General features: G+C 43.1%; 1 protein-coding gene across 2 annotated transcripts; it reads left to right on the top strand.

Annotated features, from left to right (window-relative positions):
- Positions 1-8,334: 8,334 nt before the first annotated feature.
- Positions 8,335-21,063, top strand: LOC139291296 (synaptopodin). Of its 2 annotated transcripts, XM_070913288.1 has the most exons (5): positions 8,335-9,156; positions 13,676-15,753; positions 17,701-17,820; positions 17,929-18,281; positions 18,603-21,063. In XM_070913288.1, exons 1-5 carry the CDS (start codon positions 8,994-8,996, stop codon positions 19,006-19,008), a joined length of 3,120 nt encoding a protein of 1,039 aa, XP_070769389.1. In that variant the 5' UTR covers positions 8,335-8,993; the 3' UTR covers positions 19,009-21,063. The 2 variants fall into 2 exon arrangements, with proteins under 2 accessions (XP_070769389.1, XP_070769388.1); XM_070913287.1 differs by having other exon boundaries at positions 17,692-21,063.
- The last annotated feature ends 546 nt before the right edge of the window (positions 21,064-21,609 follow it).

Genomic DNA, 21,609 nt, shown 5'->3' with positions numbered 1-21,609 from the left:
TGTTATAACTAGCCTAAGTTTTAACTTAGGCGGGAAATAAGATCATGACAAATATGTGCATTTCTCTCTCTCTCTCTCTCTCTCTCTCTCTCTCTCTCTCACACACACACTGAAGCCTCTGATTTCCTGGCATTTCACTACATTACACATTCACAATGACTGCGGCAGATATTTTGGGCTCACGCACTAATGTCATTTGCAGGAGGGAAGACGAATAAATATTTTGTCGGAACCTTGCACTGTATGACACAGATTAAGTCCTTAGCTTGCGTGGTGGTGAACCATGTCAGTGTTTGGCATTTTGTTTTTGTCTCCTGGTAAATTTTTGTTTACATTCTGCAGAGCGTTGATCCAAACAAAGAGTGAGCCTCTTGTTGGGAGAATAATTCCTGCCTTGTTCCTATCCCATCTGCAGAGAGGCCCAGCTACTAAGCAGAAAGGCATTTATATGGAAATGGGCTGAACCAAACAGAATCTGACGGGGATGTCATCAATTGATCCATGAACTTGTGCATGTGCTGATCGGGTGGAAAAACACAGTTTTAATTATTTTGGTGCTTAGACTTGATTGGCTAGAAGGATGCAGCTTCGAGAAGATAAAGTCTGACTGCAGCAGAGCAACAAGTTAGAGTATATGTGTGTGTGTGTGTGTGTGTGTGTGTGTGTGTGTTAAATACTTCAGCTCCCACCCACTTCCCCTTATTCTTTAACACTTAACATAGCAAGAGAGTGAATACGGAGTAAAAGTGTTGCATGACATTCCATTGAATTAAGTAATGTCCTATACAGATTACAACCTGGACTGCATGTGAAAGACCTGCACCTCTTGTTGTGTAGTGCTACTCACACCCAAACCACTGATCTGTGATGCAGACCTTTGATATTAAGTCAGTTTCACTCAGCAGATAGTGACTTAGCTTTTAAAATGGGACATACTTTATTTGTTGCTCTATTGTCCATACATGGAAACAAGGATTCAAAAGGCCTGTTTATTCTTCCACTAATAAACTAAATCAAACTGACCAAACTTTTTTTTTTTTTGCAACATCCGGTGTTTGTTGGTTTTGGCTGCCGCAGCCATGTGAACACTGATGAGTGTGATTTTAAACTGAGTAACACCAGAAATGTATTACATTAAGACATTACAAATCAAAACCAGACGAGCTGGCAGTGAAGGAAACAGTGATTGTGTCCAGGGCAAGTTCCTGAGACTCATTTGCATTTATTTCTGATTCCCTCATGTCTGAGCAGCATTGTTGCCAAGAACATATTAGGATGGAGGTGATATTGCCATATAGCTGATTTGTTTTTTTTTTTGTTATGTGTAAATAGCACCGTTGGCTCTGTGTATGTTGTATGAACATTACCCAAATTGACAGACAGACAGACAGACTGAGCCAGCTGATTGTGGTTTGGGCTCAGACTCAGTCTGTGTATTAGTGCACCGGGACTCCCACCATATGCTTATGGTGCTGTGGGTCTAAGTCTGGCACACACATACAGTTCATAAATGATCACACACATGTAGATGCAGACAAACAACAAAAAATGACTCCAGGGTCCACTAGCAGCTCAGATGCCCTGCCCAGTCTGTGGAAACAATTTAGACCACAAAACTATGTTGTAGCGGGACTTGTGCCATGGAGTATATTTAGTGTATATTGGATTTGGGAACTTTGTGTGAGTTGTAATATATTAGCAGGCGCCAGGCTGGCTTCCAGGCCTGCTTGCACTTAAAATGTGAAATTAGTGTAGTCTATTAGGCGCTACTGATATTGTAAAGGAATTAGACTATTGGACTGTCTCTTTCTAATGTGGCCTTACAGTAGTATACATCATCAAACCACAAGTGGACACACCCCGACTCTACCAGGCTTTATTCATCTCTGCTTCAGACCACAACACCCTCTGAGGTAGTTTGTGAGAAATACAGATGTCTGGCTGACTGAAAATAAACAGAGGCAGCGCTGAAACATGAGTGTGCCTCAACCAAGTTAGTCCTGCATATCATATCATAGAAGATTGGTAATCAACCCAGTCGCTATGGAGTTGTACTCTCATGAGCACCATGAGACGTGAGCTTGACTGAGTTTCGCCTCATAATCATTGAGGAACATCTACCCATCAAAACATCCACAAGCATGAAGAATATTCTCTCTTTCTCCCTCTGCCTTTCTCTGTTTATGCTAAAGCTGTGCCTTTGAACAGCCCCACTGCTGTATCCCATTACATCCAGAGGGATGAGCTGAGGGCTGGTATGGTGAGCAAGAAAGCAGAGAGGGGCCTGTGTGTGATTCTAATCAATTCAGGCCTCAGCTGTAGCAAACGCTCTCTAATAACTTCTGTAGATGGATCCGACTTGAGAGGGAATGCAAACCAGATCGCTTCGGAAATTCCACGACGCTCTCTTTGCAACAAAAGCCCCTCTTCTGAAGGAATGTGCGCTAACATTTCCCCTCAGCTCCCTAGTCTCCCACACACACAGCTGCCCTTCAGAGAGTCACGCCAGAAGAGCACAGCCGAGCTGGCCGCTGGAGAGGCAGAGGGGCTAATGGCTGCTCTCCCAGCTGCATGGGGTCTTACACATATAAACATGTCAGAGACAGGAGAGCCTGGGTCAGAGGAGAGAGCACACAGGAATGGTGATGAAGCGAGGGAGACTGAAGGGGAAAATAGGAATAGGTAGCCTAAAGTGGTACTATAAAGAAAGGAAACACAGAGATGAGGAGAGGGAAAATCGACCTGGGCTGACAGATGTGTGAGAATGGGGAAGAAAAGAAGAATACAGAGAGGGAGAGTGGGATCAGGAGGAAAGGGGTGTTGAAGGAGGAGAGGAGGCAGTGCTGAGACGTTACTTAAAGTAGCCTCGAGGTAATGGATTGTCTGAGCAGTCTGGCAGGACCATCCATCAGGTGAGGGAAGGTGGTGAAAAGAAAAGTTCAGATAAACATATGACACCAAAATCACCGCCAACGACACCTCCAGAATTACTAAAGATGGTGAAAATGTTTTATAATCTTTGAAAAATGCTCATGATCCAAACTGATTTGGGAGGCGGAGGTTTGCCTTTCGGTAAACTTTGTGTGACCTGCTGTTTGAAAGAGTGGTGAACCACAAGCAGAATAACTGCACCATTAAGTAAAGTTAGCTTTTCCTATGGCTGAGGGGAGATTAAGATGTTCCTCCTAAAGTTTGGCAGACGTTCAAGATACATTATTTTCCACCATATGACTCAGCCATGCAGTCTTCACTGTAGATCCAACAACAGAGTGCCCACAGCCAGTCCTCATCTCACTGAGGGCCTTCAGGATTCAGTACTGAGGCTTTTAAAGATCAAATATATCCAAATGTTTCTCTGTAGAAGACTGAAGATCTATAAATTTAAAGATCTAATCATTTCAAAGCCTCAGACACTATACAGTGAACCAGATGTTACTGACATTTTATGGCACTTGTGGGATCTTTTGAGTAAATCAATGTTTGGAGATATGAAGTGATATTAGTGAGGATCATAATCTTTGGATTAATAGCAGAGAGGCCAAAAGTTGTGTACTGTACAACAAATAGGAATGTAAGTCTGCACACATGGTGAAAACCTCTGTAGGTTCTTTATATATTGGATGTTTCTGTCAGAGAGGAGGAGTCTGGAAAGGAGAGAATTTAAGTTTTATTATTCAAAAAACAGCCAGGGACTGCATCAACAAATTCTGTGGGTTTAGCAGGAACTTCGTCCACATTTTTCTTGCATACTTTTCACTCTTTATTTGGATTTCTCTGCCCGTGTGCATGGCGGGAAAATGGGTTAAGAAAGGGAAAGAGACAGGGGAGAGAACAGACTTGGGGCCCACTGGTCCCACAACATCCCTGTGTTGAATATGAAAATATATTATAGCATAATGTGTTCAGTATGCAAGCTTGAGGGAAACCATATGAAAAAATCCCAGACAAAGAGCCTTCTGTGTTCCAACTGACCCCCCTCCCACCACCATCCTTCGTCTGCTTCAATTGAGAGAGAGAGAGCGAGAGAGAGAGGGGAGAGGTAAAAGGGGGAGGTGTGTGTGTGCAGAGATTGTAGGAACTGAAAAGGGGCAGTACACACACTCGTTGGATCACACAGCCAGACCCACCGGAGCACAGGTGAGCAGCATGACTAAACCAATACACACCAAAAAGGAAGGAGCTCTGTATCCTGGAATTTTATCTGTCGCTGTGAAACTGTGAGCGTTGCAGACTTTGTCACCTGCAGCCCATTACATTTATCCTTACGGGGTAAGGCACTATCTTTGTTTGGAGAGAGAGGGAGAGAGCAGGGGGAATGCAGTGAACTGGAGCAGAAGAGGAGGGAAACTTTGAAAGTCTTTGTTTGAGTAGATGACAAACATCTGTGGCCGCTGTTTTTCCCTCGGTGCATGCTGCAGACTTGCATCGGGGGGTGGGGGGGGGGCGGTTGGCTGGCTACATTAGCACCGTGGTCACTGATATCTGAGCCTATTGTCCTGACTGTGTGGAGCATGCTGTGTAGCCAGGTTGTACACTTGAACTGCACTGTGTAACATTAGAGGGTGTATCCAATTAAAGATCTGGCTGGACCTGTATTGACTTCCATATATAAGTAATTGCTTCCTGTTAACGCAACAGGTGAGGCCCATTAACTGCTTTACGGGGGGCAACTGTAGGTTTTGTCCAGCCATATGTTACCACATATATTCACTGATGATACCTCTTGAATTTGCTGTATCAGAAGATGCTTTGGATCTGTAGGAAACTGTTTTGTCAAATGTCTTAACGTGAAGAGAGTAACAATGCTGAAAGTCAATACGATTCCACAAATAACTTCTGCTATGTTGATATTATATGCACACATTTTGCTCCCTTTGATGTCTAACTGTTTTCAGGTGATGACTGATTGTTTTAGGAGGTTCCTCCCTCTTGGCACCGGATCATACACACCTACTTCAAGTATTTATCTTTACCTCTTGAAGCTCTCCACCTGTGACTGTGAGAGTAGGATGAGCTGCAAAAACAAAGCAGCTTCATTACAAGGTTTTCCTCTGCATGATTTATGATTGTACTTGCACTTGCACTTGTACAATGACACAAAAGTGAAAAGACAAATAGAGAGAGACGGAAACATTTGTGACTTTTATTGGAGTCTGTGCCTTGCAATGTTTTAGATGTCAGTCATCAGCCAGCACAAGCCCGGGCATGTTGACTATCGCAGCCTCCTGAGGAATTATGCACCAGGAATGCCAATTTTGGAGCACTACCTAAAATTATTTTGTAGTGCTGCGAGGGCCCTTGAATGGCTCTTTGTCTGAGCAAGAGAGAGAGAGCAAAGGGCCCTGCTAAAGCCTTTAGCATTTACGGCTGAATGATTTTTGCTTGCCAAACTGTAAAGGATTCTGGCAAAAGGCAAGAGATAGCAGAAACATAGCGACTCTGCCCCTGAGGCATTCAATCATAAAGGCTTGCCAGTCAATGTCACGACCAGATGCCTCATTATAAGCTTGGTAACTGATACACTTTTAAGTCTTTCAGTATAGGTGGAGTGCATGCTCACCCGACAACCACACATCTCGCATACCTCAGCACATGTGAGCCCAGAGCAGCTGATGATGTACAGATGCCATACCTGAGGTGAAAATGCATGCAGCATATGGGTTATTAGGTGGCTGACATGCCTTTCTACAAGTTGGCCATTGATGCAGATGTGTAATAACTGTACAAGACAATGGCCATGAGGGACAAATGAATGATTACAGTTTGCACGGCTGCCAAAACCGTTTCTTTTGTGCGTCATCACCATACGAGACATGCTGCAGAAAGCTGGGGGATAGATTTGCTGTCTGTCACATGTCGACGATGTACAGGAACTCTGTGATTACACACTGAAGTGGCCTACAGGCCAGACTGTAAATGATACCCTTGGTTCTAATCATGGAGGTCAATGGTGGTGGCACAGGGGGTGGGAGCTGAGTTGGACAGGTGGGCACCGTAAAATACCTTTTGAACTTCAAGGTAATTGGAGGGTAGAGGGGAGGGGAGGAGAGATGACATCAGATCTTAGGTATGGCAAGGAGATAGGATCAGTTGGAGTGGGGTAGATATCAAGAGTTTAGTTTGGAAGAAATGCAAAAGCTGGATATTAACAAGCTGGGACCAATGAAAAGAAAAGTGAAACAGATTGTGGCAGAAGAGTCCATATGTCAGTGTTTTGGAGCCAGAGTTGAGTCTGCATCATTGACTGCTCATGTCAATTTTGAGTTTCCTACATCTGCTCTTTGTCCTGCAGTTAATAAATATTTGCAGACTGGATCGGATTTTAATCAGTCTGGTACGGAGGTGTTAGAGCAGGCCATCAACATGTGTTCACCTCTGTTCTCATTGATTACAGAAAACATGAAATCTTGGAACAACAAAGCAACTGTGAATAAAGAAAATGTAGCAAGATGCAGTACTAATCGAAAAAGACAATGTCAGTCTCCAAATGATATCCAGATTGATTCAGACACATCTGTGGGAATCAAAGAGCTGTTGTCAGCGTGTCTAAACAATACCGGCCTTCATCTTTTCTCACTTGACACAAGCGAGACTTTTTTTTTGTTTCTTTTCAGCAGGGAGGTGGGAGCAGTGTTTTGTTTGGGTTGATTGTGTTCAGAACCCAATAAGCAGTCCTCCTACACACTGTCATGACTCAGCTGTCAGGTCGGAGAGCGTCTCCACAAAACACAGCCTTCAAGGGATGCAAACAAGTTCACAGTGCTCGCAGGAAAGATGAATATGAGCATGGTTGCTATGCTTCAAAGGAATCACTGAAAAGGTATTTCAGAAATAATGAGTGAATGTGTGTGTAGTTCTCTGCACAGCCCTTTCACTGCTGAGTGTGACAGTGGTGACTCTTAAGCAAAAACAAGTGCAACTGTGATCAGCTTCAAGGAGAGGCAAGTCTGATCAAGGACAAGGACGTGAAAACACCGGTTTATTATTACAAACTTTGCCATTGGGTCTTATTAGCTTTGAAGGGGGAACATGACACCGCTGATCTAATGAAATGCTTTATCGGATAGGAGGGATGGATGTGATAGATGTCACTGTAGGACATTCACATCTTTGTTTGTCTCTGCACTTAAGGCTGCATGGAAATGTTTTATCCACAATCACTTTCTCAGTGTTCTGTATCACATCACAGACCCTGAGGCAGAGATAAAGCAAATTTATTGACAGCCTTAATGAATTGTGACCTTCCTTTTCGTCTTTGGAGACAGCAGTTTGGAGTTTATCGCGCTCAGACTTTTATACAGGCGTCTCCTCATTTCCTTTTCCACCCCTTTTAGCCTGACTACAGTTCAAAGAGAGAAGGCAGACCTTCATCTTAGAAGACAGAGAACTGGAGTTTCATTGTCTCGAAAATGGACATAGGTTGAGATTTATGCTTTTTGGAAGTAAAGCAATGTTCATTAAAAGTATTAAATAAGCCAAGCCGAGTATATTAAAATGTTCTTCAGGCCACTTTCTCAAAAAACAGTCACCCTTACCAATTTGTAAAAACTGCAGAATCTCGGTCAGCACAAAGGTCAGGTGTTTTGGATCGCTTTCTTGACACCATCACGGATAATACTTTAAATCCTGTACAAAGTAGTCGTGCCATTACACGACAAAGGATAAATGAAGTAGGTTTCTTGTACCAGCTCTGCTTGTTGTAGCTGTACTTTGCCAACACTGTGGGTATATGTAACATCCAGCTTTTGTCTTTTGGCATAGCTGATTTTTAACCTGCATATTTTTCTTTTTGCAGGTGGTTCTGGACAGAAAATGGACACAGAGAGGGATTAGATAAAGTACAGCGACCTTTCATCCCCTGAGCGATCCCCTTATCTACAGCTTAAACTTGGTCCACCAAACTGAACAGACTGGCAGATCAATCAGAACGCAGACATCAAATCTTTTCTACAAGGAGCAAAACAAACTGAATGGTGGAGCTGCTGCCCGTAGAATTACTGTATCCATGACTAATTGTTAGTTCTAGTACGCTGATGCATTTCAGTATTAATAAAAACTACCACAAGAAGAAGTAAGAACTTTCTCTCTCAATTGTGGTTTTGTGAATAAACAAAAGAAAGAAATTGATTATCCTGTCTTCAGAAGCTGTATCTGGCTTTAATGTATAAGAAACAACACAGGACACCAGAATAAAGCAATTTTAATTCTCTGAATACAAACCAGTCTCTGGAATGACCTTTCCAGAGTGAAATGTTATTCCTCACATGCACCTAACAGCAGGAAGCTGTTATATACACAGTTCCCCCTTCACGTCACTGTAGAGTTATGATCTCCAAGATAAAGGGCAGATCCTTTTCTCTGAAAGAAAAATAATCTGCGGGCTGGAGATTGGGATGCAGACGAAAAGCATGTTTTGGTGACCAAAATAGCAGAGGAGGAAGAGCAACGTCTGGGAAAGGAAAAAAAGGAGTATTAGAGAGATGCAAATAGAGAAGACGGGACTGTTTCTCAGCACTCTTTGCCAGAGTTTTAACAGAGCACAACAAAGTTGTGCAATTTTCGTGGCAATTGTCCATGGGAACTCATCCAAGGCACATCGGAGCTGAGACCCTCCTGGGAGGTCCTGTTAGATAGAGAATAATACTTCATGACCAAAGTAAGAGCGCACTTCGTCCGTCATATTTCGGCTGACTACAGGACAACATTTGGAAGGATTGCTGCTGAAAGGGGAGCCATGACCGGAAGCAGCAACCTGGAAAGCTGAGTTACTCCTTTCCTTGTCCCTTTTCATGTGTGTTTTCTTGTATTTCTGAACGCATTCACGGCTTGCCAGTAAGGACTAAAACTTCCATCCTCCCACTGGACTGACAGTTTCATCTTATCAGGAGGGAAGATTGAGCTGACAGGAACCAAACTCTCACATACACCCCCCCCCCACCCCCGCTGAGGGCTTTTGTTTCTGCTGCAGCTGAAGCATTTTACCGTGGGTAGCGATGGAGATGGAGAAGGGACATATGTCTATCAGGAGAGGGGTGAGCTGGAGTCCAGGAGGATTGAGAAAACCTCTCCAGGCAACGCAAAACACTCCTGGGACAGAGTGCAATGCATCATGGGAGAAGACAGGATTCAACAAAGAACAGATGAGCCGGAAAACAAGTAAGTGTTTGTTTATCTGGTGTTTTGTGTCCTTTTTTGGGGAGCCCAAGCAGCAGCAAGACAGTGTATTGTTACTCTGTTATTCATAACACAGAAATGTAGTTGTATATACATTTTGTAATGTTACGGTATGGCTTGAACTGCAGTATGTCATCATATCAGACAACCTGCAACTGTGAGGACTAGACTGTAAATAGAGAAAACAGGCAGCCCCACAGTGCAATTTGCCACAGTAAAGTTCCCTATGAAACATCTGTTTCCATGCAGTAAAAAATACAGGCTGCCCCAATAGCAATGGAAATGCAATCATGCATCACTGCTAAAGGGCAGTCGTAATATACAACACAGCCACTGACAATAATGGGCTAACATGAGGCAATAGCTGTTTTTAATTTCTACAGATCTTTCATTTTACTTCCACTTCCAGAGGTCAACTTCCAAAGAAGTGAAAATAGAGGAGGTCACACTCCATAATAACACCAAAACATTATGTTGTTAAATGGCAATATGGAAAAACACTGAAACAATACTGAATCGGAAAGATACTTACCTCTGGGTTGTGACAGGTCTGTCAGAGGCAGTATTCAAAGAGAGTAAAAAGACTGTGCCGTGAGGAAGCATAACAGAAAGGTCATGGCCATCAGATAACTGTCCCTGATATAGATCTGTAGCCTCTGTACCTCCAACATTGTTCTCATCACTCATTACTCCCTAATTGGTTTCCTCAAATGGAGCACAGATCACCAAAAACAACACAAAAGCACAGTTAATAGTCAGCTACACCTCTGCAGAGACCTCTGCTAACACACAAAGTAACAATGAACAACAGAGCTAGGTTTCCACCTCTGAGCTGGTCTTTTATTTCCCCCATGGGATCCACAGAGAGTTTAGGTCACATTCAGTCGGGTAAGATCCCAGGACCTCTGCTAATCCCTGTCTTTCCATACCGCTTCACACATCACCCACGGGGACCGGTGCTGTCATCCCGCTCACCCCACAGCCATCACCCGGAGAAAGATAACATCCGACAGGGTAATCTGACCTTTGATACACAAATGCAGGGCTGGCCCCCTGACTTAAATCCTCCTGCTGTGGGGGAGTTTGCAGTCTGCTGTCAGCCACGCAGGGATGAGGGGATGGGACAGAGGGCCAAGGGATGAGGTAGAGAAAGTTGGGGGGGGGTGACAATGAGATGTGGAAGCTCTTGCATCTTTGCCGAGGGCTGCGTTTTGTCTCTGCTGCAGGACAGGAAATTCCTATCCTGCCCTTGCAGGTTGGAGCTTATAGGGCCCCGAGGGTTCAGAGAGGGCAGACACTTGGTTGGAGAGAGTGCACACAATAAACACACTTACATGGTGATATCCAGACAGACCGGGAGGGCAGCAGAGGTCAGGTGCTGGATCTCTGGAGTCTCAGTGGTCTAATCCATACACACATACATCTGGAGTATCTCTGGTGTCCCTTTCCACTTCAAAGACCGCAACAAGGGAAAGACACTTCCGTGCCATCACAGGACATTAGACAGAGATAAGCCGCTCAATACTTTCTCACTCCACTCACTACATTGATTGGACACCTCTCCACACCTGTCAAAGTGTAGTCTGAGCGCAACATCAATACTTTCGCAGCAGAAGCATTGAGCTCCTCCATCAGAGGCATGTCTCCACTTTTATAATTAGTGGAAACCCTGCGGAGGGGCTGGTGCCGATTTGAAAAAGTGAAACAGAGCTGGAGGCTGAATGACAGACAGCAGAGCCTCCAGCTACAGACTCCCTCCCTCCCTCCTGTCTGTCTGTCTCTCTGTGAGCTGGACGGCGGAGAAAAAGAAATCCGATCCCTTGTCTCGCTACAGAAAGGGGGTGTGAAGCTATCAGCCGCAGTTAGTTTGAAAACTCTTGTGGAAGTACTGCAAAAACAGCGGAGCTCTGAGTTTTACATGGAAAAGGTAAGGGATTGGGCACTAGAGTCGTTAAACTTTCAGTTAACTCGCGAATCATCAGGATATTTCATAGCCTTGAATTAAACAACATGTGCTTGCCTGTTTTGTGAAGAAAAAAACAAAGACTTGTTAGAAGCAGTGTAACGTTTTTGTAACTGAACACATCGGCTAGCGTCCATAAACTTCAGGTAACTTTTTTTCTCCCTCATAAAAGAAAAAGTTGTAACCGAAGTCCATTGAACGTGTTTAGCCTCGCTGTGTAACCAGTTCCTTATGAGATGTGTAATATGCGCTGTAACTTACAATAAACATGAATTCATGTCTTCAACTCAGATTTATTTCCGTTTACAGGTTGTTGATTACCATCTTCATTAGTTTACATATTACTGGGGATGTCATGACTGAGTGGTTGGAGTCTACACATTACTATCAAATTCTGAGAACTAAATATTAACAAACAACATATATACCCAAATAATAAGCAAAAGTCCACATTTCAGAAAGAGGGTATTTTTACTTTCACTTGTTTTCACAAAGATGCTCACTATTTTGGTCGTGATATTAATCACTGATGGGATTTGCACCTTCTGTTACTGGATAACCAGTCTGACTCCCACTAGATGTAGATGTTTACAGTGAGGACACTTCATTTCAAGCCTCACTGCTCTGGCTCTGTTGTATCCAGGCAGCCTGAATTATAAAAAATTAAATGGCTAATAAAACTGTCACTGGGACCTGTGGAGATATTCCCACCCATATTGACAACCTTGATGAAAGGCACTGAATGCAGTAAGTACTTGTGTTATAGGTTGGTTCATTTCTCTGCAGCAGTATATAAAGGAAGGTGAGTTATGCCCCACGTCAATGAGTGGTGAGAGGACTGCTTGTTTAAAGGGCTGTGTGATAATGCTTTCGTCCTCGTTATATTGTCGTCACAAATATGTGAGGTGATTGATATATTTCCCTCTTATAGTGTCACGCTCTACCTTCCCTCTGTCAGTGTCAGGTTGATTGATTTACCATTGATGCTGACGTTGATGTGTTTCCTTGCAGACATAACCACCATCATCATCAAAGGGTATAATTTTGTGCATGTAAATGCTCTGCAAATGCTGATAATCCAAATGGGCCCTATAGTCCCTCTTTATACATATACAGATAAAAATGAGATAATGAACACATGCTATTGAACTTCAGAAGGGTTTATGTAAAAGGAACTCAAGGGTACTCTACAAAGAGTTAATTCAATTACTGTGAGGGCAGACTTAAAGTCTGTAAAATCAATGACAGATGCATATTATTCCTTTTTACTGGGGGAGTGATCATGTTAGCTTTATAATCTGTGCCAGGAAAAGCGCATGCAGAGTGAGCTCTATAGGAAAGCTTTACAAATGATTGATTTATGCATAATTATTGTGATTGGCACATGATTACATCAAATAATGTAGCTGTCTGGATCCATCACCTTATTAAATTAAGAAATAGTCTGGCTGTGCCAGCTGCCTGAGAAACCTCCTGGAGGGACGTTAAATATCTTCCACCCGTCAGAGTTACATGAATTAGATGAATAATCCACCAGATGTGTCACCACAACGAGTTACTCTCTCATCAGAGAATCTATGACTCAAAGTTTTTACTGTTAAAAAAATGCAAAGATGCAGCTTTGATTTTCCTCTCATGAACTTTGAAGCATGATGTAGTCACTAAGATGGGAACACTTGATTGTATAGTATGTTTATAGACAGCAGCCGAAAGATGTAATTTTTGGAGGCCATCGATTGTAAAAATGGTCTATTAAGGGTTCAAGCTGCAGTGTTGCACAAATTAACTACAGAGAGAAACCAAAGGCATGTTGGAAGCTCAGGGAGGGAGTTTTCTCAGCGGTGGAGGAATGCTCAGGGAGGGACTACTGCAGATGGCAGAGGAAATAGCTCCGCTGCCTGGAATGGAGCTCTTAAGCTCAGAAAACAAACTGTCAACTTTAACATAGACATGTCTTATCTCATAATTTCAAGGCAATCAGCAAAACTGCAACATCAGTGTAGTACCTGATTGACAACAATTTGTTTTAGCATAGGACATTGAGCTAGACCTTTTTATTAACTTTAGTCTACGCGCTTTTATGTCTTTCTTATTAAAATGTTTATTTGAAATGTTTCGCCGCCTATGTCTGTTAGTTCTTTGTCTGCAGCTCCGGTCTGCTGAGTCAAGTGTCCACAAAGCTGTATTTTTCTCGCTGGATTGGTTTGAATCAAAAGTACTTCAAAGAACAATCAAAACCATATGGTGCAGAAACAATTATGTGGGTTTTTAAAGAGAATATTCAATTCCAGACTTGTTAAAAATTTGTCCTTGCTGGTTCTCTCTATTTGTATATAAAAGTGGTTTGGTGAGCTTTAATTAGATGTTAAGGGAGTTGTCTTTGTTTGAAGAGTACATATAGCACATGGCTAAGTTTCCCAAAGTTAGGGTCCCTTTTATCATTAATGACACATCTCTGTTATTATAAAAAAGACAAATTCCCTTGTTTCTCTCATTGATCAGGCTGTCCACTTTCTCTCCCTGTCTCTTTCGCTCCAGATCTGACCCGGAGCGCCAGTTTATCAGAGAAGGAGCTGAAGGAGGCTCGTGTCAGGAGTCAGATCATTGCTGCTCAGCTCACCGTCCCTTCCAACTCCAGCTCCAGAGGCGTGCAGCTCTTCAACCGGCGCAAGCAGAGAGTGAACGCCTTCACGCTCGAGAGCTGTGGAGAGGGGTCACAGGAGGACAGAGCTGAGAATGTGAAAACCGACCCTTCGTCTAACAAACTGACATGGGCAGAGAGGAGCAGTGAGGAAAAGGATAGAGACCTGAACTTTAAGAATAGCGTGTCCAAGCCACCTGGGAGGGTACATTCAGTAGGTGATATCATGGAGGACCCAGGTAAGGATTTCCACAAAGAAGAGGACATGGAGGACAGTGTTATCCAAGAGAGGCATTTCCTCCCTGTCAAGGAAGAGCAGGAGGAAGAGGAAGAGGCAAGAGATCACATCTATGAGGAGTTTGAGGACAAAGTCAAGGATGAGATTCCCCCTGGAAGTAATAATACTGATCCAGTTCTGATGGAACATGCTGAAGGGCAAGCGGAGATAAATGGGGGCCACACAGGGCCAGTTCCCCGTGGAAACCTTCTTAATGGCTGCCACAGTACCTCTGGACCTGAGAGGGTGTGTGCGCCCACATCTAAGCAGGCAGGCACCATCATCAATCGAACTGCCAGGCCCTTTTTCTCGCCGCTGACAGTGCAGTGTCCAGAGGCAGTCAGCCCTGTCATGGACATCCCCCCTCCTCCTTCTTACGACACTCCTCCTCTCCCTGCTTTCCCTGCTCCCCAACCTTTGGCGTTCTCAGCTCCACCTCCACCTCCGCCTCCATCATATCCCACACCTCCTCTACCGGCCTTTACAAACCAACCCCCGCAGACCTACTTCTCCAGTCCACCTCCGATGTCTCCTGTCATGTCTCCTTCCTCCCCTCCTCCATCCCAGTTCCCTGTTTCTTCTGTATCTCGATACCCACCCATGCCGCATTATGGCCCTCCCACTGCCCCAAAGCCCTCCACCTTTGTTTCTCAGCCTGCTGGAGAGAGGAAGCCGATAACGGCAATCAAAACAGGAATACTTGAGGAGGGCGCTGCTAGAAGATCAAATAGGAAGTCAATGTTCACATTCAAAGAGAAGCCAGTGGTAGCTCCGAACCCTGAGCTGCTCTCTCTGGTGCAGGGGGTGGATGAAAGGAAGAAACATGGACATAGATCTGTGCCTGAGCCAGCACCCGAGGAAGAGTTGCTGGCACTGGGTGCAGAGGCCTCCAACTTCCTTGCGAAGGAAGAGGACAGGGCCGAGGAGGCAAAAGCTCCGGAGTGGGCTTCCTGCCTCAAGAGCTCCAGGACCCGACCGAGGGCAGAGCACAGGCCAGAGCAAACCCTCACCGATGTATCAGGAAAGGGGGCTGAGCTATTTGCCAAACGTCAGTCCAGGATGGAGAAATACGTAGTTGAGAAACAAAATGCTGGACAAATGAGGTCTCCTTCTCCCACGATGTCTCTGCCTCCATCTTGGGTGTACCCATCAAACATGCCTGGCAGGGTCAAGGCCATTGCTAAAAACTCAGACATGAGCGCTCAGCTTTCACAAAACCTAAAGGCTCAACAAGCAGTCAGGCAAAAACCAAGGCAAAAAGCTCCAGTACCGGAGCCAATTCCAGAGCCGCCTCCTTTAGAAAATGGTTGCTCCAAGATAGAGATGGACCTGTCAAGGCACCGGCCCTACCAGCTTAACTCCTCCCTCTTCATCCTTAACCCAGCCAAGGACCCTATTAGTACCCTACCCAGAGGAGCACCACAGCCCAAGAACCTGATGTCTACCAAGCCTTTCTCTAGGCAGACTTCCTTACCTATTAACCCCCCTTCTCACTTTAGTGCCCAGTGTATGTCTCCACAGCTGCCTCTCAGCTCCACAGGAGCAGGAGCTGCATATCCAACAAATCCAGCCTCTGGGCAGCCAAGGATCAGTTCTCCTATGTCTGCCTTTTCTCCAGAGCGAGTGTCCTCTCCTCGGTCAGGGGTCCAGGCACCAAGGCCCATGTTTTCTGCTAAGAAGGCAGGGATTACACCACAGGTGTGGAGACCCTCTCTGTACCATTTTTAGTAAATTTGTTTACATCAGAGATGTAGAGATTGCACACATGGTTATAAATTGAAACAGGTTTAAGTAGGGCTAAAATTTAAGTTTACTGCACTGCCTTCTTCTAATGCTATCTCTTGTATTGTAGGTATATAACAGAGTGGAATATAATGTGTGAAATTCTTTGATTGTCACATGTATCAGAAAACAATTGAGCTACAAGAAATGCAACAATAATTGCAGCAAGGGCCATACCTTGTCTGTATCTTACAATTATCTTAATTGTTCAGTGAATATATAATTAGATTTTTTCCACAGTAACAAACACCCAAACAGCAGTAATTACCCTCAATTAAAACAAAAAATGTCCCTTGATGTAGTCAGATAAAATCCATACACAAACCTGCTAAGCACGTCAGCACTAAATAACATTTCAGGACGTTTTAAAATATGATGAGAAACTCACACTTTTTCCACCTTGTCTCCCAATTCTGTGGGCACCAGGGTGATGCTGCTTCACAAAGCACTTTAACAGATGGTCTGGCATCTGCTTTATGATCTATGATTTGCAATTTAATGCTGCTCACTTACGAGAGCGAGAGAACTCCTTTTATGTCTTTCTGTCTTCAGGGTAATATACTCTGCTTTTCGGCATTTTCAAACTAAATATATGGTGTGTACTTGGATTCTTTGATGTTTTAAATCTGCAGGCTGCATACTAATTCGCTTCATGGACCTACATATATATTGTTTTCATGACTTAAAGCAGTAATTCCAGAAGTATTTTTTTCACAGGACCTCATCAATCACTGTTGTTTTAGACTACAGGGTCTGTGTCTGTTTCATTTCATAAACCTTGATTCACTGCTTTCTTCTTCTGTTATTCTGTCTGTTATGACTGATTTTTGTGTTAAAGTGAATCTTTCCTTCTCTGATTAAAGCTTTATGCTAACACTCTACTGTGACCCCTTTCTCCTTTTTCTCATTTCCTTACTTCACTGGCTTCTTCCAACCATTAATTTCACTTTTAAGTGTTTGTTATTTCACTTTCCTGCCTTTCTCGCAATCACTGCAAACACACACTAATAAATGTTATGCTTCCATTAAGCACACAGATAATTTGCAAAAGGGGAACAGATCTACTTTGGAACACAGTATGTGACATTTAAAGTACAGAAATTATTTCGGCATGCCATCGCAAGATATTTTACACTTTCATAAGAATTTGAGTTATGTGTGTTTGTGTTAAGACCTGACTCCTTGGTCTTCCAGACAAATGGAATGACCCTTGACCTGGACCTTGTTTCTTTCATAGATGCCCTGAACTTTGGAAATGTGACCAGTATCATTAATCTTAAAAGACCCTAACTTCTCAGTATACTGATCCTAGCAATTCTGTCTCTCACATCAAAGTTAAAGAAAATCATATTATTATCACGAGTGGAGATAGTTTACTGTTAATGAGTATATGTATAAGATGGAATGCTACCCTTGCTTCAGTCGGGTAACTTCATATCTCTGTAAAGGTTAACCACCTCAGGATGGCCAGATGACAGAAACCTGAGAGAGACACTAAAGGCCGGGCATATGTGTGCTGGTGGCCAGGCTTATTGAAGAAACACACAGAGATGACCTGAATGACACTGGGGCTCAGACTGAATACATAAATACTATTTCATTAAAACTGATTCACTTAGCATAAATAAAATTTCACCTCATTGAATAGGATTAATAGTAAAATATTGGTGTTTTTTTGAGTTCATGCAGAACAAAAATCTTGTCATGGTCAAAACAAAACCTTAGAATTTAGATAATAAGGATATTTATTTATTCCAAAGTTGTACAAGCATTATTCTCTTATTTTGCAAGTTTGTATGTTGTGTTTTGTATGTTTCCAAGACTCTAAAAACATTCTTTGTTATGGTCCAACAGACACCAAAGGACTCCTCCCCAGCTGAAACCCCCAGTGAGACTCCAACGCCAACCAGGACGCCCAGCCTCACCAGACGATTCAGCAGCCCAGAGGGCCCCGCCACTGGAACCTGGACTCCGAGCCTTCAAACAAATCGTCCCTCCGCCACAATCACTAGCTGCTCAGTTACTTCCCCTGTATCCTCTCCCAGGGGTACGAGATGCCAATCCCCTATGGCCAGTCAGAATATCCAATTTTCCACTGTTACCTCCACTACAACATCCAGACCCTCCCAAACATCTACAGCCACCTCTCCACGCTCTCCTCCTTGGGGTTCAAGATGTCAGTCCCCGCTGGTGAGCCAGAATACCCAGTCCTCCGGCATCTCCTCCATTCCTGGTTTCAGACCACCCCAAACCCCCACAACTAATCCTCTTTCTCCTCCTTGGGGTTCGAGATGCCAGTCGCCAGTGGTAAGCCAACATACCCAATCTTCCACTGTCACCTTCATGTCCACATCCAGACCCTCCCAAACCTCCACAGCCATATCCCCACGCTCTCCTCCTTGGGGATCAAGATGCCAGTCCCCTATGGTGAGCCAAAATCCCCAGTTTTCCACCATTTCCTCTGTTCCTACTTCCAGACCTTCCCAAACATCTACAACTACTTCTCCTTGGGGATCAAGATGCCAATCCCCGATGACAAGCCAGAATACTTCCACTGTCGTCTCCATTTCCACACCCAGACCAACCCAAACATATACAGCCACGTCTCCTGTCTCTCCTCCTTGGGGCTCACGTTCCCAGTCTCCTGCACTCTCTCAGACCAGTTTATCCTTCCTTGCTACTAAACCTCTGAACACATCCTCTGCCACCTCTCCTGTTCCCCAGCCCAAAGACAGTCGCTGCATGTCCCCCATCGTTAATAACCTAGACTCTAAAGCCAACCATCGCCTCCTGGCCAAGAACATCATCAATGCAGCTAAACGTAAAAACAGCCCCTCCCCTGGAGCACTGAGCGGTCACAGCCTCCCCATCTCACCTCTGGGAAATTCCCATCATGGCTACGATTGTCACAAACCACCCATGAGCCCTTTCCAGTCGCGGGCATTGGGGGCCCAGTCCCCTACCTTCACCAGCCCTCCTCCCACTCCAACGCAGAGAATCTGCTCCCCTGTGAGGCTCTACAACACTCGCTCCCTAACCGACTCTGATGCCTCGGTTGAGTCTGAAGACTCAGGCCTCCGATCGCCTGGCCTGCACTCCTACAACACCTGTCCCCGCGGCTGGGGCGGCAGCCTGAGGGTGAAGAGAAGCACTGTCTCCACTGACCTGTGAGGGTGTTACTGGATGGCAGTCAAAGCATGATTTCATAGACTTTCGTGGCATTGTATCAACCAGTAAAAGAGTTTCTGATGGCATTTCATCAGACTAGATATTAGACAAGTTACCTTTCTGTAACTTTGAATACTGATCCTGGACAATGGTAAATGTTGCATCAAGGTAGTATTAGTATTTTATATGACTCACATTCATACTATGTACTGACAAGAACAAGCTTTTTACATAACACTGTTATGTACGTTGCTGTGGCTTGTACGCTTCTTACATACCAAAAAGTGCAAAAACTCAAAATAACCAAAGATATCTGAATTCACTTCAATTAATGTTATGCTTTTTACACCTTCACAACAAACATACCTTCACAGCCACTGTACCCGTTATATAGCGTTTAAGTAAAGGGGTATCACTTTTAAATGTTATTAATAAATGGGAAGAGACATAATGATCTTAAGGCACAGAAGGGAAGCATGGAATGAGTAATATGTAAATATTTAGCTCATTTGACTGTACAGTACTTTGGTTAAGGCATTCCCATTGTACTGTATTAGTAAAGGATCAACTTTAACTGTACAGTGAATATTGATTTTGATTATACTGGGTAAAATGGGTTTCCATCATTTTTCCATGACAAAAACAGTGGTAGGTGGGACACATGCTATTCACATTATCATACATAGTCAAAGTATTCACCACAGTTTATTATCCATTTTAATCAATGGAAAATAAATCATACACATAATTATCGCAGTGCAATAATCAATTTAACACAGCGTATATATGTTGCTTTATGTACTGCATTTGCTAAAATGAATGTAAGCTATACAGACAGATTGACAAAGAGTGACAGAAAAAAGGGAGTGATGAGTATGAAGAGTTATATGGAGGTTTGATGGGGCATTGACGCACTTGTTCAATCAAACACTGTTTCCATGTTTCAGGACAAAAAAAGATTTTAAAGGACTTTTTGCTGAGGTTGAAACATTGATGATGAACAATTTAATGAACAAATATCAGCTGTCAACATACAAATTTAATGGCATATTGATTGTAATATTCATATTGGAGAATGATGTATGTTTGCCTAGGTTTTGTCGCTTTTGCTGACCACAGACTCATTCTTTTTTATGTCAGTAATGTCTTTCACGAGGAACAGATTAACATGTTGTGCCTGTACTTATTGAACAAAGTGCCTGTTTGGATGAGCTTCAGAGGCCAATGCGTATGTCACACAAGTAGAGAAGGTACAACTAAATGTTGTTAAACTTTCATGGGAAACAAAGGCTAGAGGTATGTTGTATGTTGTGAAATATTAAGTGTTTGTGAGAAAAGGATCAGAGGAATGGATTGTATTTTAAATACATGCATAACTCTCTTTAACTTCTAAAGTTTCTTTTTATACTTGATTTGCACTTCTGTTCATTCCATTTCAATGGCTAAGTTGCCATTGTTTAAAACTTGATTTGCTCACACAGGTGTCATTCACAATAAAACGACCAAATAAATATCCAACTGTAAAAATCAGAACATTCCTGCACTATTCAACACGTTGACATGATGGTGGCAATTAGCTGTAAACCTGACTGCTGCCTTCAAACCACAACTAGCTTTCTGTTTCAAGTGTGGGATGTGTTGAAAGCCATTTTACACCATTCCCAGTCCTGTACCAGCACACACAACAGATCATTCCTTCACTACCCAGATGTACAGGCCAAAAGCATCAGCACATTTTTAAATATTTACTTCTGTGTGTCATTTGAGTGACAGGGACACCTGCTACATGGTGACCTGCCTCCCTCAGCAGGATTGAGCCTATCACTGTCATGGATTAGTTTCAACTTGGGTCACCTCTGGACAAACCGAACACTGCTGACATCCTCAAACACACAAAATAATCATTGCATTTTTGCAAGCAGATTCTTTTTTTTGGGGGGGGGTTCTGTGATTGCATGCCTACATTTTTTTCAATACAGCTCATTTTTCTCTAATTTCATAACTGTATGATGTCTGAAAATGAATGCAAAATAAAACATGACACCAATTTAAAAAACATATTGTTTGTCTCTTGTTTTATTATTAAACTTCATAACATCTTGAACGGATAATAGTGATATAACAATAATAATAACCTAAATGAAACATTAAGTCATGGGATGCACATCACTTCATACTGCATACAACACATTTATACTGTTAAGCTAGTCTTTTGATTATTTAATTTATTTACTCTTATAGTACACTTAGGATATTTAAGGTAAGACTGGGACAAATTTAGGACCACAGTAATCTTGTACAGTGCCACCTTAACAAGGATTCATATTTCATCTGGTCCTTACATAACACCTTAAGGCACTTCAACAGCCCCCCCCCCCCAATAACATGACAGTTGAGTTAGAGTTATTAGTTAGGTTTAAGTCATATTAACAAAGACGTAATGCAAACTTGTTAGATTTCTGTAATTACAACATGATAACTAGATGACTAAATCAATTAGTATTAATATATTATGTACATGCAGCAACTGTTTTTTATGCTGCTTACCCTGTGAATATGCTCACAAGCTGTTTATCATCCAAAGCACTAATATATGTACAAGAT

The sequence above is a fragment of the Enoplosus armatus genome, chromosome 10 (genome assembly GCF_043641665.1).
Source record: "Enoplosus armatus isolate fEnoArm2 chromosome 10, fEnoArm2.hap1, whole genome shotgun sequence".
Lineage (NCBI taxonomy): Eukaryota > Metazoa > Chordata > Actinopteri > Centrarchiformes > Enoplosidae > Enoplosus > Enoplosus armatus.
Note: the sequence above shows the minus strand (reverse complement) of the source record. Positions and strands in the feature narration are given on the sequence as shown.

Excerpts from the sequence above, each read along its gene's own strand:
- LOC139291296 (XM_070913287.1), top strand. The coding sequence starts at position 8,994 with ATGGAGATGGAGAAGGGACATATGTCTATCAGGAGAGGGGTGAGCTGG. Across the intron at positions 9,157-13,675 it reads ACAGATGAGCCGGAAAACAA|ATCTGACCCGGAGCGCCAGT; the intron begins GTAAGTGTTTGT and ends CTTTCGCTCCAG. Across the intron at positions 15,754-17,691 it reads AGGCAGGGATTACACCACAG|ACACCAAAGGACTCCTCCCC; the intron begins GTGTGGAGACCC and ends ATGGTCCAACAG.